At 36.1% G+C, this 16165-nt stretch overlaps 2 protein-coding genes across 2 annotated transcripts; one reads left to right on the forward strand and one right to left on the reverse strand.

The window, feature by feature from the left end:
- Window positions 1-417: 417 nt before the first annotated feature.
- LOC133294766 (probable serine/threonine-protein kinase PBL7) lies at window positions 418-3441 on the forward strand. Its single transcript, XM_061493519.1, has 6 exons — window positions 418-745; window positions 995-1239; window positions 1959-2344; window positions 2637-2769; window positions 2972-3061; window positions 3184-3441. The coding sequence occupies exons 1-6, from the start codon at window positions 427-429 to the stop codon at window positions 3343-3345; spliced, it is 1335 nt and encodes a 444-aa protein (XP_061349503.1). The 5' UTR covers window positions 418-426; the 3' UTR covers window positions 3346-3441.
- Window positions 3442-4477: 1036 nt separating this feature from the next.
- Window positions 4478-13177, reverse strand: LOC133294751 (DNA excision repair protein ERCC-1). The gene is given in 9 exon segments (XM_061493498.1): window positions 4478-5195; window positions 5336-5404; window positions 5503-5574; window positions 5722-5821; window positions 6668-6744; window positions 6907-7006; window positions 12492-12595; window positions 12684-12816; window positions 12920-13177. Coding segments are annotated over 9 exon segments (1230 nt in total). The 5' UTR covers window positions 13126-13177; the 3' UTR covers window positions 4478-4826.
- Window positions 13178-16165: the final 2988 nt, after the last annotated feature.

The following is a 16165-nucleotide window of genomic DNA, read 5'->3' on the forward strand; positions in this document are numbered from 1 at the left end:
AAAAAGACATGCTATAAAATGCAATGTGGTTTCAACAAAGCAGAATGAAGATAGTCTATAATTAGGGGGAATTATTATAGGGAAAGCATGATTGGAAGATGGTGCCTAAAGTTCCAATGTTTTCTAGTATAAAGAAAGAGACAATTCCTTAGAAAAGAACAAAAGAAGAGACAAATGAAGTACACCAAAACCACTTGATTAAATATTCACGAGAAATATAAAGGATGACCTGCCCTCTTAGGAAAGGAAGCTCAAAACTAGCACATACTCACTTGTATCCCCCATTTTTTACTACTATAAACATAACCCCTCTTCCTTACCCTCTCTTACATCTCTGCTTTCCCATCACAACCTCCTTTTCCAACTCAAACAGAAAGCCATTTAATTTCTTTTTATTTTTCTTTTTTCTTTTCATTGTGGTCACTCATGGAAGTTAATACTACTACCTCAGTACCTTCAGGGCCACCCACTGCTTCTCCAAACAACCATACATACACACAGCACCACTTACATTCAGAAAATCATAACCATAGTCATGGCCATTTACCATCCAGAACCATTTTCATAACCATAGCTGCAGTCACCTTAGTCACTGTCCTATTTATCATTTTTCTGGTAGTATTCTTGATCCGTCGGAAAAAATCTTCAAGCAAGAATGGAACTTGCAAAGATGACAATAGAGTGCTTCATAACACAAGCAGCAAGCTCATGGATTCAACAACTTTGAACGTTAATTCTAGCCCAGGTAACTAGTAGCACATGTTATCAATTATTTGCAAACAGTTTCTTAGTTGGTGGAACAGATACTAAATATGAAACCTTATTAGTTTCTAGCTATGAATTATAACTTCTTATGCAAATGAACACATGAATTTGTTGTAGCTAGTATATCATTAATTGTTTTCAATGTTAATTCAAACATGTCTTTAAACATATTATTAGGCATTAAGGTTCAGAAGATCAATGAATAAATGGTTGGAAACATTAATTGCAGATGTGAAGGGTGGGTGTCTTCATGGGGGAAATCTGAACATGACACCATCACCTAAGTTTCGAGGAGTACAAGTGTTCACGTATAGGGAACTAGAAGTTGCCACGGAAGGATTTAATGAAGCTAATGTGATTGGTAATGGAGGGTTTGGTTTGATGTATAGAGGAGTCCTGAGTGATGGCACTTTGTCAGCAATTAAGTTGCTGCACAGTGAAGGTAAGCACAGGGAGCGTGCCTTCAGAATAGAGGTGAGTGAGTGGACTTCTTTTAATGATTATAATATCTCTTTCTGTTTTTGGCACGCAATGATTTAAGATCTCTTTGTTGTTATTTGCTCTCTGTCTTCTTTCCTTGTATTATATCCAGTTGGTTCAGAGACCTTGTTTTTGTCTTCTTATTAAGCTGAAACTTCTATTGGTTGTTGTTGCCTAAGAAAATTGAGAACAAAAAGCAAGTCGTAACGAACAGGTTACTTTAATGTTAGAAAGGACTTTTACAACCTATCAAATGATAACCTTAATAAACTCTGTGGCTCCTATCCTACTTTATGGCATCACATTTGACTTGAGCAATGGTAGTAGTTAGGGATGAAAATTATTCCAAAGTCTATATCTAACTCCTTATATTTTTTTTTTTAACAGTGAAAGAATGTTAAGGATTAAAAAATATCCTTCATAAAACTACACAATATGAGTTGTCGAATCATTTGAATTCTACACTACTAGTGAATAAAAATCTTAATAACTTATTCCTTGGTATTTCAAATACTGACAGATAAGACATTTTATGTTAACTCTAATTTAAAAAGAATTCTCTGACGTTTTGCAATCAAAATTGGGACCATGAAAATAGGAATGCAAACCCCCCCTTATCTTTCCATCAGCCCATTCCCACACGCCAACTCATATTATGAGCTTTATTCAAATCTAGCACATGGGGTGTGAAGACTAAATGACATTCATTGCAGGTCGATCTTCTAAGCCGCTTGCACTCTCCTTATTTAGTGGAATTGCTTGGCTATTGTGCTGACCAACATCACAGGTTATTGATATTTGAATACATGCCCAATGGTACACTCCAACAACATCTTCACTCCCCCAACAATCAAACTCAACCGTTGGATTGGTGGGCCCGGATGAGGATAGCCCTTGATTGTGCCAGGGCCCTTGAGTTCCTACATGAACATGCAGTCTCACCTGTGATCCACCGAGACTTCAAGAGTAACAACGTTCTACTGGATCAAAATTTCCGTGCTAAGGTGTCAGATTTTGGATTGGCTAAGATGGGGTCAGAGAAGATGAACGGTCAGGTTTCCACCCGTGTGTTGGGGACCACTGGATACCTGGCACCAGAGTAAGTAATATCAATACCCCATTTCATCTGTCATTTGGAAGCACCTTGCCTTATCTTCACCCACTCCTAGTACATAACTTGCAGTGTTAAAGAAAGAACCATGCACATGGTCACAGTCTAAGTCCCTATCAACCATGCTGTAATTTTTTAAATACTAGAGTATCTTTATGACTGATATAAATTTCATATTGCAGACCATTCATTATATATATATATATATATATATATTTACATTTGCTTCATAATTTGTAGCATAAATTGATTTTGTCGCTTGAATTTTGGCATAATGTAGGTACGCCTCCACAGGCAAGCTTACTACAAAGTCAGATGTTTACAGCTATGGCGTGGTTCTTCTTGAACTGCTAACAGGAAGGGTCCCAGTTGATATTAAGCGGGCCCCTGGAGAACATGTCCTTGTCTCTTGGGTTAGTAAATAGCACTCTGCCATTTTTTAAAACGATTTTGTTTTAAATTGAAGGAGAAAAAAAAAAATGCCAAGGGTTCATACCAGAATACTAATGAGAAATCCAACCTGTGACAACCATTTCTGATTTATGTATTCTGATAATTGAGTTTGTTATATTGTCATATTTTATTTTGTAACATCTGATCTTTGTTATTCATTAGGCTCTTCCAAGGTTAACAAATAGAGAAAAGGTGGTGGAAATGGTTGACCCAGCTATACGCGGACAGTACTCAAAGAAGGATTTAATTCAGGTCAAACTTGGTTTCGTTTAGCCATTGTTATTCACTTATTCTCATCATTATCACTTGATGACTTAAACTAATATTTTTCCCATCAACTAACCATTTGGTTTTTGCTGGTATGGGTTTTACAGATAGCTGCCATTGCAGCAATGTGCATACAGCCAGAAGCTGATTACAGGCCGCTCATGACAGATGTTGTACAATCATTAGTACCCCTTGTTAGGAACCCATCTTCTCTTAGTTCATCCAGTTCACTTAGATTTCTGAAACAAACACCGAGTCCAAGTCATTAGGTGTGCATTATGTTTCTTCAACGTTATGTTTGAGAAGGGCAGAAGCATCCTAGAAGTAATTGCTTTTTGTTCTTACTGAAATAGTGCTTGGATAGACATAAGGCCAAAAAGAAAATGCAATATCATACTTGATGGGGGCATCATCCAATTGGCAACTTGGAACAGCGGAATTTCGTCACCCCTACCACCTTCAACAGCGGAAAGGAGAGGAGGAAAAAAATGCATAACAGAATGACAATTTAAATCTGCCTAAAGGGCCAATAAGGATAAAATCATTTGCATTCAGTCACGAACACATTTAATTATTGATGTTTTAATCTTTTTATAATTTTAATATCCACATGGAATATTAACACCTTTTTTTAGATTGGCTTTGTTACGATAAGCATACTAAGATACGTGGTACAAAACTAAGAGGGATATGAACTTTAAAAGTTCTATCGCTATTGTGAGTAGAACATTTCTTCTTTAATATGATGAAACTAAGATCCATTCATTTACGAGAGTTTGGTTTCCTTCTTAAATCCCGTAACTCGCTGCATGAAAAAAGAATAGCATACTTCCAAATCAGACTGAATCAATTTTGGCCAACGGAAAATAGAAGGGGTAGATCATACTTCCACTTACAAGCAGGGGTAGATCGACCAAGTCTAGCTTCTTTCTATCTGGCAATTGGCACAGAGCTCTATTTTAGGCATTATCATAAGGTGCAACTGGACAACTCTATTGAAAGCTGAGTCATTTTTCTATAAAGAGAAATACTAACATATACAGATATGAAGGAGATAATGGAATAATACTGACCTGTTTGGACTCACTATATTACTGACTGAATGCGAGGGATTCCCCAAAAAGCATGTGACCACAACATATATCCATGCAGATCATTTTAATGGATATTTCCATGCTAAGAAGATGCAGCAAAATAGTCATTGCAACTGACCCTCGGAATCAAGACAAATGAAAGTTACCAACCAGTGCGAACAAAGGAAGAGCCAAATCTTTAACAACTATTACCTGTAGAGTGTTTGACTACATGCAACGCTTGGAATCTTGGGGATGAAATATCCTTTTCCACATTCTATCAGTTATTTCATCATGAAAAGGAGAAATCACTTTTCTATTGCCATCTTGGTAACGTGGAGAAACGCAATATACAAAACGTGAGCCAAAAATGCCCAGGAGATAGATCATAAGTGCCTCAGCATGGTCATCACTCATAACTCAATACCTTTTTTTTATTATTGTAATTTAGTTATTTTGCTAAGTAAACGTTATGTACTTATTTTATTGTAACCAGTAGTTAAATTCAAACCTCTCAAATTCCTTCTAAACCTGTACAACCCCAACTCTACCCTAAATATATATGTGGAGGAAAGCGAAGTTCCACAACCAAGAAAAAGTAGCCCAGATTGCTTCTAGACCAAAGAGTAGTTCCACACTGGCTTGAGATGCACAGAGATTATAAATCAAGCCTAGTTTCAAGAGAAAATCATAGTCAAAAGCTTCATGGTAATTTTATGCTTCAGCTTCTTATTCTCTGAAAGAATTGATTATTCTTTTTCCTCCACGTGTGAAGTGCTTCTCCCCTTCCCAACTCTGTCAGAATATTTGGCAAATGCTGCAGAAAGGGCAGATTTGACAGTAAATTCAGGTTCTTTCTTCCTCCTTTTGGTCACGTCTTCTACATCCTTCTGCTTGTCTTCAGCTGAGGAGGAAGGTTCAGCATTGTTCCTGGTTGATGTATCTGGACTTGCTGGCTTGTTCTGGACAGAAGTCTCTGGAATGGCTTGCCTGCTAGATTCCACACGCTTGAAGGGTTCATGAAAAGTGTCAAACAAGCGCTTGACCTGATATCAGGAAGTGTACAAAATATTCAGAGTCCTTTTGGTTTGTCACTATTAGCTGTGGCACCAAATCATGCAACCACAGCCACACAAAAATAAGTGCAGATCATTGTCCTATCCCACTTACAGCACTGGTAATATACCTTGCGCTCTCCTATGCCAGGACAACGAGCTAGATCCTCCATAGATGCACCCATAATGTGGGATAGAGACTGAAAAGACAAGGATTCAGCTTGATGAAAAGGCCTTTGCAAATAATATCAATCAATATATGTTTGTGTCTGTGTGTGCTAAAAACTGACATACATACCCCAAATGTGGTACCAAGGGTGACTACATCAGTCTTGTTAACATGCCGAACCGTTGTAAGGGCATGTGTGAGCTACAGTTGAAAGTAACATAGCTTAAGAAAATTTAATGACCATGCTTAGAAGTTAATCAACTTAAAAACTGCCGCCTTAATATTTTGTTTTTGAAAGTACTAAAACCCATGATAAATTAATGTATAGAGAAAAAATCATAAGCATACCCGTGATAGATAGTCTGTATCCATTTGGCCTTGAATAATGTCTGCAGGCTTGTTTTCATATACTTTTATGGTCTCCAAGTAACGACCACATTCCTCCAGGCTATAACAGTACAATGGAATGATAATGAAATCAATTAGACAGGTTACAGGAATCTTGCCAGATGGTACTATAGATAATAAAATTCATATGCATGCCACAGTTACCCAAGCTCCTCTAAATGCCACTAATTCTGCTAAAACAAAAGCACCACAGGAAACTACAATTAGCTTCTATCCTTTCAAGATGTACATTCTATAAATCAGTCATAAAAGCAGTTAAAAGCTAAGAAGTAGCTAGTCACGTTAGCATCAAAGTTATCAAATCCGGATTGCGGCACGTCGCGGCCAACCCCGAGAAACGCTATAGCATTGTAGCGGGTTGCGTTTGCGGAAATAGCAGAATAGATATATGACAGAAATAATGACAAAAAGAAACATTTTTTAAAGGCAGAGATAACATAAGTGACAGAGAGAGACACAGATAGGCTAAAAAAACCCTTAAAATTTTTATGTTACACATTTAAATTTAGGACAACATTAACATTTTGCCTTATGATAGCAACATGGCCGCGAATGCGATCACAATGGCCGCTATTGCGTTCCGGTACGGCGTGGCGCGGTTTCTTGCGGCAAGGCACCGCACTGCCCATACGGCGCGGCTCGCGGTGCTATTGCGGCGCTATTAACTACTATGGTTAACATTCTTCATCAAGTTGCAACTTACACCAACAAACTTTCACCCTTAATAAGAGGTTTGGTAGCGACATGATATTTACTAATAAGAATTCAATAAGTTCATTGAAGTATAGTAGATGATAGCAGCACCCTCCCACTCCTAAGAATTGAGAAAAAATGATATCTTCATTATGCATACTTCACAAGCAGTTAAAAGGAGTGTCAATTGTACCTCCATCCACATAGAAGGGTACATTCATGAAGCAAAGCTGTTTTTGTAACTTCAAGTAGAGGCTTCATTACATCCTCCTGCAATCAATAAGAAATGAAAACATGGAAAATATCACTTACTTCATGTAGATAACAGAACAGCTAAAATTTAAATTATAAATTTCCCGATAGATCATTGGGAAACATAAACTAAAATTGATACTATAGAGGTCTGAATAAGTATATAACAGGGTGCCTGACCACATCAACATGGCATAAAACTACACGAAGCTTGAAATTCTTCTGCAACTCCCTTATTCTATAATATAAGTAGTCTGGATGCAGCAGATGATACCGAAGACTGCATCAAACCATCCACTTAAGTCAAGTTGATGCATAAATATAACTATATTAAAGTCATCTAGCAGAACAATAACAACTTCTCAGATATCCAAAAAAACCACACACAAGCGACAAGGAATCTAGAACAACCAGTTCTACAAGCATGATGATAAACCAGAAAGTTCAATGTAACACAGTTGATTCACTTAATTAATTCACATGGTATAATTACTTTTTTCCAATTGATGTTACCAATCAATAACCAGCTCAGCAATACAGCTATGCATACGTAGAAGCTTAGCACACGTGTCATGCCTATTAGTTTACTTGCTTACTGATTGTGCACGTGTATCAGTTAGTTAGACGTTAGTTAGACAGTTAAAGCTATTGATATATATAGCTGCTATGTTAACCGCTATTGTATCTTTTGTATCATTTTCTTCTTCAATCAATGAGTTTGAGCATTCCTCTTCTCTGTGTTCTTCTTGTTCCTTGTGATATGGAACTTATCAAATCATAAGATGGTATCAGAGCTCTTTTGGCTCTGGTAACCAAGCTTCAGCTGCTACAATTTTTCCTTACCCTGTTACAAACTTTCCTTTCTTTCTTCCTTTTTCTTTCGATCAAATTTTCTGCCATTCTTGATTTCAATGGCTAACCCTCTTCCAGATTTTCATACCAATCCCAGTAATCCTTTCTTCCTACACCCAAATGAAAGTCCAGCTTTAATACTTGTTACACCACCATTAGATCCCACAAATTACCATTCTTGGGCCAGATCAATGAGTATGGCTCTTTTATCCAAAAATAAACTTGGTTTCATTGATGGAACAATTCTGAAACCAGAAAATAATGATCCCACCTTTCAAGCATGGGAGCGTTGCAATACCATAGTTCTTTCTTGGATTCATCGATCAATCAGTACCTCTATTGCCAAGTCAATTCTTTGGATCAATCAAGCAAATGAAGCCTGGAATGATCTCAAAGCTCGATTTTCACATTCAGATATTTTTAGAATTTCTGACATTCAAGAACAAGTTTATCAAATGCAACAAGGTCAGTTTTCTGTTACTGACTATTTTACAAACATGAAAATTATGTGGGATGAGTTGGACAATTTAAAGCCCTTACCAACATGTAGCTGTGCATTAAGGTGTTCTTGTAATGGATATCCTTTAATGCGTGAATACCGAAACTGTGATCGCACAGTAAGATTTCTTAAAGGTCTTAATGATCAATATGGTCATGTAAGATCTCAAGTGATGATGATGAAGCCAATGCCAAATATAAACACTGTCTTTTCTTTAGTGGTTCAGCAAGAAAGGCAGATTCAATGTGAATTAAATGTGAGTCAGCTTGGAAATGATTCAAGAATATTTCATAGCTCAGCTAATAATAATCAAAGAGGAATTTCCTTCAGAGGAAGAGGACGTGGAATACCAAATATCTTTGGAAGAGGACGTGGGAACAATGTGAGAATATGCACTCACTGTGGAAGGACAAACCACACCATCGATACTTGTTACAAAAAGCATGGGTTCCCACCCGATTACAAATCAAGAAATGCTGCAAATTTTTCTTCACAAGATGACAGTACAGATGCTATAGAGATTCAAGATACTCAAGAATCCAATGTGACTATTTCTAAAGAGGAGTATGAAAGCCTCTTAACTGCCTTCACTCATCAAAAACCTACACAACTAGAAACACCAATCTGTTCAACAAACATGATTCAGACCACGGCCTTGAATGTAAACTCAGCAGGTAACTCATCAGGCAGATGGCTCCTTGACACTGGAGCCACTGACCATATCAGTTTCTCACTTTCACAATTTTCTGAATTTAGAAAAATCAATCCCATTTCCATCTCACTTCCTGATGGGTCGAAATCACAGGCTCAACTTTCAGGAACTGTGCATATCTCTCATGACCTTATTCTTCATAATGTCCTATATGTTCCTACTTTTCAAGTTAACCTTGTCTCTGTTACAAAGTTACTGCATGACATTCCTTGTTATCTAACCTTTCATAATTCTGGTTGTATGATTAAGCAGATACCATCAAATATGATGATTAGTTCAGCTAATGTAATTGATGGATTATACGTGTTAAGGACTCAACTACTCAGAGATCAGAATGCAGACCAGAAAGTTTTTCCCATTGTTTCCCAATTACCAGCTAATAAATCTACTTCCAATGTATCTTCAAAAGATGATGCATCTATCTGGCATCATAGATTAGGACATGTTTCTCATTCAGTTTTAAAACAGATGTCAATAAGATTTCCTTATATTTCTTGCAAAGATATTTCACCTTGTGATGTTTGTCATTTTGCAAAACAACACAACTTCCCTTATCCATCCAGTACTAATAAAACCAAGTCTATTTTTCAACTTTTACATGTTGATTTATAGGGTCCATATTCTTTACCATCCATACATGGACACAAATACTTTCTAACAATAGTTGATGATTTCTCAAGATACACCTAGACTCTTCTACTTAAAAATAAATCTGAAACCCGAAGCAAGCTCAAGGAATTTATCATTTTCGCTGAAAACCAATTTCACACTAATATAAGATCTATTAGAAGTGACAATGGACCTGAGTTTATTATGCCAGATTTTTATCAAACCAAAGGGATCTTACACCAAAGAAGTTGTGTAGAGAATCCTCAACAAAACGGCTTAGTTGAAAGAAAACATCAGCACATTTTAAATGTTGCTAGGGCCCTTGTCTTCCAATCTAAAATCCCACTTCATTTCTGGTCTTTTGCCATTATACATGCTGTTCACATAATCAACAGACTATCATCCCCTTTGCTGCAAAATGACACTCCCTATCAGAAGCTTCATGGAGAACCTCCTAACCTTTCACATCTCAAAGTCTTCGGGTGTCTAAGCTATGCAACAACTCTCAAAGCTCATCGCCAAAAATTCTCACCTCGAGCCACCAAGTCTGTTTTTCTTGGATATCAGCAAGGCATAAAAGGTTATACTTTTCTTGACATCAATACTCAAAAAGTTTTTGTTTCCAGGAATGTTATCTTTTTTGAAAAACATTTTCCTTTCATTCCTCATAACATTAATCATGATACATCAAATTCCATCATACATGAAACACATAACCCAGACTATTCGGATCTCATCTCTTCTCCTCCCACTACCCAAAACACTCCAATGCCTGAAGAACAAACAGTTACACAGCAACCACCAAATGAAGCTATGCATAGACGTTCACAAAGAAACAAAACACAACCATCATACCTACATGATTATCACTGTAATCTATCAATTACAGATCTTCATCAATCATCACATTCAGGTAATGCATCTTCATCCAATCTCATTTCATATCCTCTGTCTGATGTCCTTACATACAATAACTGTTCTTCCAAATACAAAAGCTTCTGTCTTAATGTCACATCCCAGGTTGAACCCAAAACTTACTCCCAAGCTTCTAAACATGAGTGCTGGCAGAAAGCAATGCAGAATGAGTTCTCTGCTCTTGAACATAATAAGACTTGGTCTCTTGTTGATCTTCCACCTGGAAAACGCACGATTGGTTGTAAGTGGGTGTATAAGATTAAGTATCGTGCAGATGGCAGCATAGAGCGTCATAAAGCTAGATTAGTAGCCAAAGGCTACACTCAAACAGAAGGGCTTGACTATCTAGATACGTTCAGCCCTGTTGCAAAATTAACAACTGTCCGTTTGCTTTTATCAATTGCTGCAGCTATGAAATGGAACCTGGAACAACTAGACGTCAATAACGTCTTTCTTCATGGTGATTTAAATGAAGAAGTTTATATGGAACTTCCCCCAGGCATACATTGTTCTGATTCTAATTAAGTATGTAAATTGGAAAAATCTCTATATGGGCTTAAACAAGCTAGTCGCCAATGGTATTCCAAGCTCTCCACAGCTTTGATCTCAATAGGATACATTCAATCATCTGCTGATTTTTCTTTATTCACCCGAAAACATGAATCCCATTTCACAGCTATCCTTGTGTATGTGGATGAATTGTCTTGACTGGTGACAACATGTATGAAATCAAGCGTGTGAAAGCATTCCTTGATGATAGCTTCAAAATCAAAGATCTGGGCAGTCTTCGTTTCTTCCTGGGTTTAGAGGTCACTCGGTCTTCACATGGCATTCTCTTAAACCAGAGAAAATACACCTTAGAACTGCTTTCTGATACTGGTCTAACAGCAGCCAAACCCGCCTCAACACCCATGGATCTTTCATTGAAGCTTCATCGAAAACTTGGTGAACCTATATCTGACATTTCTTTATATAGACGTCTCATTGGCCTTCTTCTTTATTTGACCACCACACGCCCAGATATCACATTTAGTGTTCAACAACTCAGTCAGTTCCTTGCTGCACCTACTGATGTTCATTTCAATGCAGCCCATCGTATACTCAGATACTTGAAAGCTTCACCTGCAAAAGGTCTCTTCTTTTCAGCTTCAACTAGTCTTCAGCTTAGTGGTTTTGCAGACGCAGACTGGGCATGCTGCCTAGATACAAGGAGGTCTGTTACTGGTTTTGCTATCTTTCTTGGTTCGTCTCTCATCTCATGGCGTTCCAAGAAACAAACAACTGTACCCCGTTCTTCTACCGAAGCGGAATATCGTGCCTTAGCAGCCATTACATGTGAATTACAATGGCTGGCTTATCTTCTTAAGGATCTTCATATCCCTCAACCAAAACCAGCTCCTGTATTCTGCGACAACAAATCTGCTATACATCTATCTCATAATCCGGTCTTCCATGAGAGATCTAAAACATTGAGTTAGATTGTCACATAACCAGAGAAAAGATTCAAGCCGGCTTATTGCATCTCCTTCCCATTTCTACAAAAGCTCAAGTTGCAGATACTTTTACTAAGGCTCTGCTTCCTTCAGCGTTTCATCACTTAATGGACAAGCTTGGTCTGCTAGAGATCCACAGTCCAGCTTGTGGGGGGTGTTACCAATCAATAACCAGCTCACCAATACAGCTATGCATACGTAGAAGCTTAGCACACGTGTCATGCCTATTAGTTTACTTGCTTACTGATTGTGCACGTGTATCGGTTAGTTGGACGTTAGTAGACAGTTAAAGCTATTGATATATATAGCTGCTGTGTTAACCGCTACTGTATCTTTTGTATCATTTTCTTCTTCAATCAATGAGTTTGAGTATTCCTCTTCTCTGTGTTCTTCTTGTTCCTTGTGATATGGAACTTGTCAAATCATAAGAATTGATACGAAAATTCAACAACTGGTCCAATTTTTTTGCAAAACGCATTCTGACTAGCAAAACTTGCTTAAATAATAAAAAAGCACTTGGCTTCAAAAACAGAAACTAGCAAGGATTGGCACTAGTCATTCAAGTTTTAATTTGTCGTGACACTAATGACTGTAAAAAACAAATTCCACCACATCCTGTGTAGTACCAACTTTAACTTCATCACAAACCAAACAATTTCAAAAAAAAAAAAAAAAAAAAAAAAACCTGATGTAGAGAGCACAGGAGCTTTGGCCAAGCAAGTAGTCACAAACAACATCAGCAAATGTCCATCTAACGTTCCTAATATGTTTGAGCAAGGGGTTTCCCTTCTGTAAAACGGAAAAGAAAATCCATTTTCTAACAAATATAATATATAAAAAAAAAAAGAGAGCCTTAATTAACATATAATGATTTGACCTGTCTGTGGCTCACAAGAATTGCATTGCGAGTTTGAGTGAGTTTAGAGGACGGCAATGTCGATGAAGCTGCAGAAATAGAAGTAGCAGATGATGTCGACGTTGAAGATGGAGCATCCAATGAACCAGTTTCCCTAATCAAAATTAATTAACGCGAAAAGATAAGAATAATAATGATGACGATGATGATGATGATGATGATAAACATAAAACAATTTAGAAATATAAATGACCTACCTTGAGAGAGGAGGAGGAGGAGGAGAGTAGAACTCGGAGGATTTGAGGAACGCAAAGGCTTCAGAAAAGGTTTGGGAGGGAACGAACAGAGACGGTGGAGTTGATTTCGCTTGCGAGCTTTGAACCACTTCTTGATACGAAGGTATTTTTATCACAACCGAGCTCTTCTTCTTGTTTGTATCATTGTTTAGCTCTTCTTCCTCCATCTCTTTCTGCACCTTCCTTTCTCTGTTTTCGTCCCAGAGCGCGAACGAGTTGATGAAGTTACTCAGACTGGGTTTAACTCAGATCCACTCGGTCTTATTTCTTCGGTGAAGCGCGAATGCAATACAAGTGTCAGATGGGCTTGTTTGGGCCTCAAAGTAAGATCTTATCTCTTTATGGGCCCGCGCTGTATTTTGTTCATCTGAAGATCATGGGCCGTGTAAAGAGTACAAACTGAGTGAAATTTACGAGGGAATTTTATGTGGATAAGATTGTTTGTCATGTAATGACTTATGCTTTATGAAAATAAATAAATTATTTATGTATATTTTATAGGAATATCTAATTTTTAAAATTATATCATACTTTATTTTAATATATATATCTCTGATTAGCTGCTGTTTCGCACAAACCTTACACAACCCATGTTGTCCACAGAATAAATAATTGTCACATCTCTTGACCAAAAACAAAATAAAAAACTTGTTGTAAGTGTGGAAATGTATGAATGTTTGGTAAATGCAAGAGCAAGTGTTTGCTAAAACAAATCATCGATCAAAGTTTCATCCAGATTGTCAAATTATCCGTAGATATGGTGGGTTGGTGGCTATAGAAAGATATATGAAAGACAACTGCAATAGGTGGGTGGCTTGGTGGCTGCAATCAACAACTGAAATTGGGGTTCTATACTTCTATGTGCCGAGTACATCAGTGGATTCAATAATTCCAGTGAAAAAGGGCGGAAAGTAGTTGGAAACTTTGAATTAAAAGGACTTCTCTTCATTTTGGAAGACAAATTGAGTTAATGCAAGAAATTAAGCGATCAGGAACAAAGAGGGACATTAATATATAATCAAAGATTTCTAATTCTTCATTCGCTGCCAATAAATGTTGTAATTGCTAATTAAATTGATAGCGAAACCAGGCCAAGTAGGAGGATGAATCAGCACCGTTCACCAACTCTGTGACGCAATATGATCCCTCCCCCAATTAGTTAATTAAAACTTTTTTAGCACTACAGTAAGCATACACACGATAAAATACTACTGCTTCTGTTTTTTTGTGTGTGTGTGTGTGTGGATAAACTACTGCTTCTGTTATGATCGGTATGGTTCCCAATACCTACCAGGCTATTGATGAGGCTTTGAGTGGCGTTTTGCTGTGCGGTGTCTAATTTGGCAGATTAGTAGTTAGAACTTATAACCACATTTGTCAACTATTTAGGCTTTTAGCGACTTGGGGTGCGTGATTTAGGGTGGGGCCCAAATATTTTGGAAGCTTCAAATGGAACGCACAAAAAAACAAAAACAAAAACCTATATAAAAAGGGAAAACATTTTCTTATATTAAAGAAGATAAGTTCTCTCTCCTGCACTAATAAAAAAGTGGGTATCATGAGCTTTTTTATTTTATTTTATTTTTTATAAATAGTGGGGCCCACAAGTTTGTCTTTATACATGAGATAACTGATCCCCTTTAACATGAGATTAATAACACCCATATAAAAATATGGAATTGGATGGTAATTTAGAAATCAATAAAGTATAAACTTAACGGTTGTCATTTATTTTTCAATTTTTCCAATTATATTTATAATAAAATGAGACCATTTTTAAGAGCTGGGATTTTGTGTAGCTGTACAACAACCGAAAACTACCCAAATCCATAAAATATATATGTCCAAAAATAAGCTCTTCATTACCAATAATAAGCAGTCATAACACTCTTATAAAACCCGGCCCAACTCGGTTGGGTCGATCCAGAATCCGACGAATCAATTATCAGATCGGTTTGGGTCAAGTATTGGACTGTTCATGCATCGACTCGATCAAACCCGTTCAAAATCCAGACAAAATTGATCAAAATCAATGACCCGGTCGGATCATGCATTAAAAAAAAAAACCAAAATTGTTTCATCTTATCATAAAAAAATGTAGAACTCATTTTAAAATTTTTTGTAATTTTATTTACTAATATACTTTTCTACAATAACCTCAAAATTTAGTTTTCAACACTGAAACAATTTGCGGAATAATAAATTAGAGAATGTGACATATGTCATTTTAATGTAGTTGAGTTTGAAAAATATGAGTTCAATGTCATTGAGAGCTATGTTTATGTGAATTCTGAGTAGCAATTTAAATTAACATAGTAATAACATGTATTTTTATTTATTTATGTTTTATGTTTTTGAACCTTATTTAATTCATTTTAGATACGAAGAATATAATTGAATTTATATGTTCATATTTATATATATTTTTATATTTCTATATATATCCAAGTCAATCGATCCGACTAATGACTGAATGATCCAGTATCCTGATCGAATTTAACAACGCTGAACCATATTATGCGTGAACAGAATTAGTTTTAAGAATGGGTCAATAATTTAAATTCAGTTCAAATTTGACGAGGAAGAATGGATTTAATACGGAGTTTCTGACAGTCAACAAAATCTGCTATAAAATTCTACTAAGGTGATAAAAAAAATTAGCTGAATTGTTCTATACATCGGTATAATTTCATTAAATTTTCAAATAAACATTTATTGTTTGAAAATTTATAGTTTGATTGCTATATTTTAAAATAATTCAAATGAGTTTTTATCCTGTAACTGCAATTAACCCCTTGTTAAATTATAGAGGTATATTTGAAAATTCAGATAAATTATAAAAATCGATTCAATTGTATTGACTGTTAAATAAATTCTTACGATTTATTTAAATGTTTAAATAAATCTGTATAATTTGGTTAAGTTTCTAAATAAATTATTGTAGTTTAATAAAATTTAATAGAGTCTCAAAACCAATAATGAGAAATTACTTATTTGAAAATTTTTGGAAGTATACAAACCAAATGATAAATTTAAATTATAAAAACTTATTTACAAAATTAATTAAATTAAAGAGAAATTTAACTAAAGAAAATGATGAGAAAAGTTAACTCGAAATTAAATTTTAAGGAATATAATCACAGAATATAATATCAGAAAGCATGTTTATAAAAAATAATAATAACAATAATATCATAAAGCATAATA

This window comes from Gastrolobium bilobum, unplaced genomic scaffold (assembly GCF_033153095.1).
Source record: "Gastrolobium bilobum isolate Gb01-03AN ecotype WA unplaced genomic scaffold, APGP_CSIRO_Gbil_v1 utg3268, whole genome shotgun sequence".
Taxonomy (NCBI): domain Eukaryota; kingdom Viridiplantae; phylum Streptophyta; class Magnoliopsida; order Fabales; family Fabaceae; genus Gastrolobium; species Gastrolobium bilobum.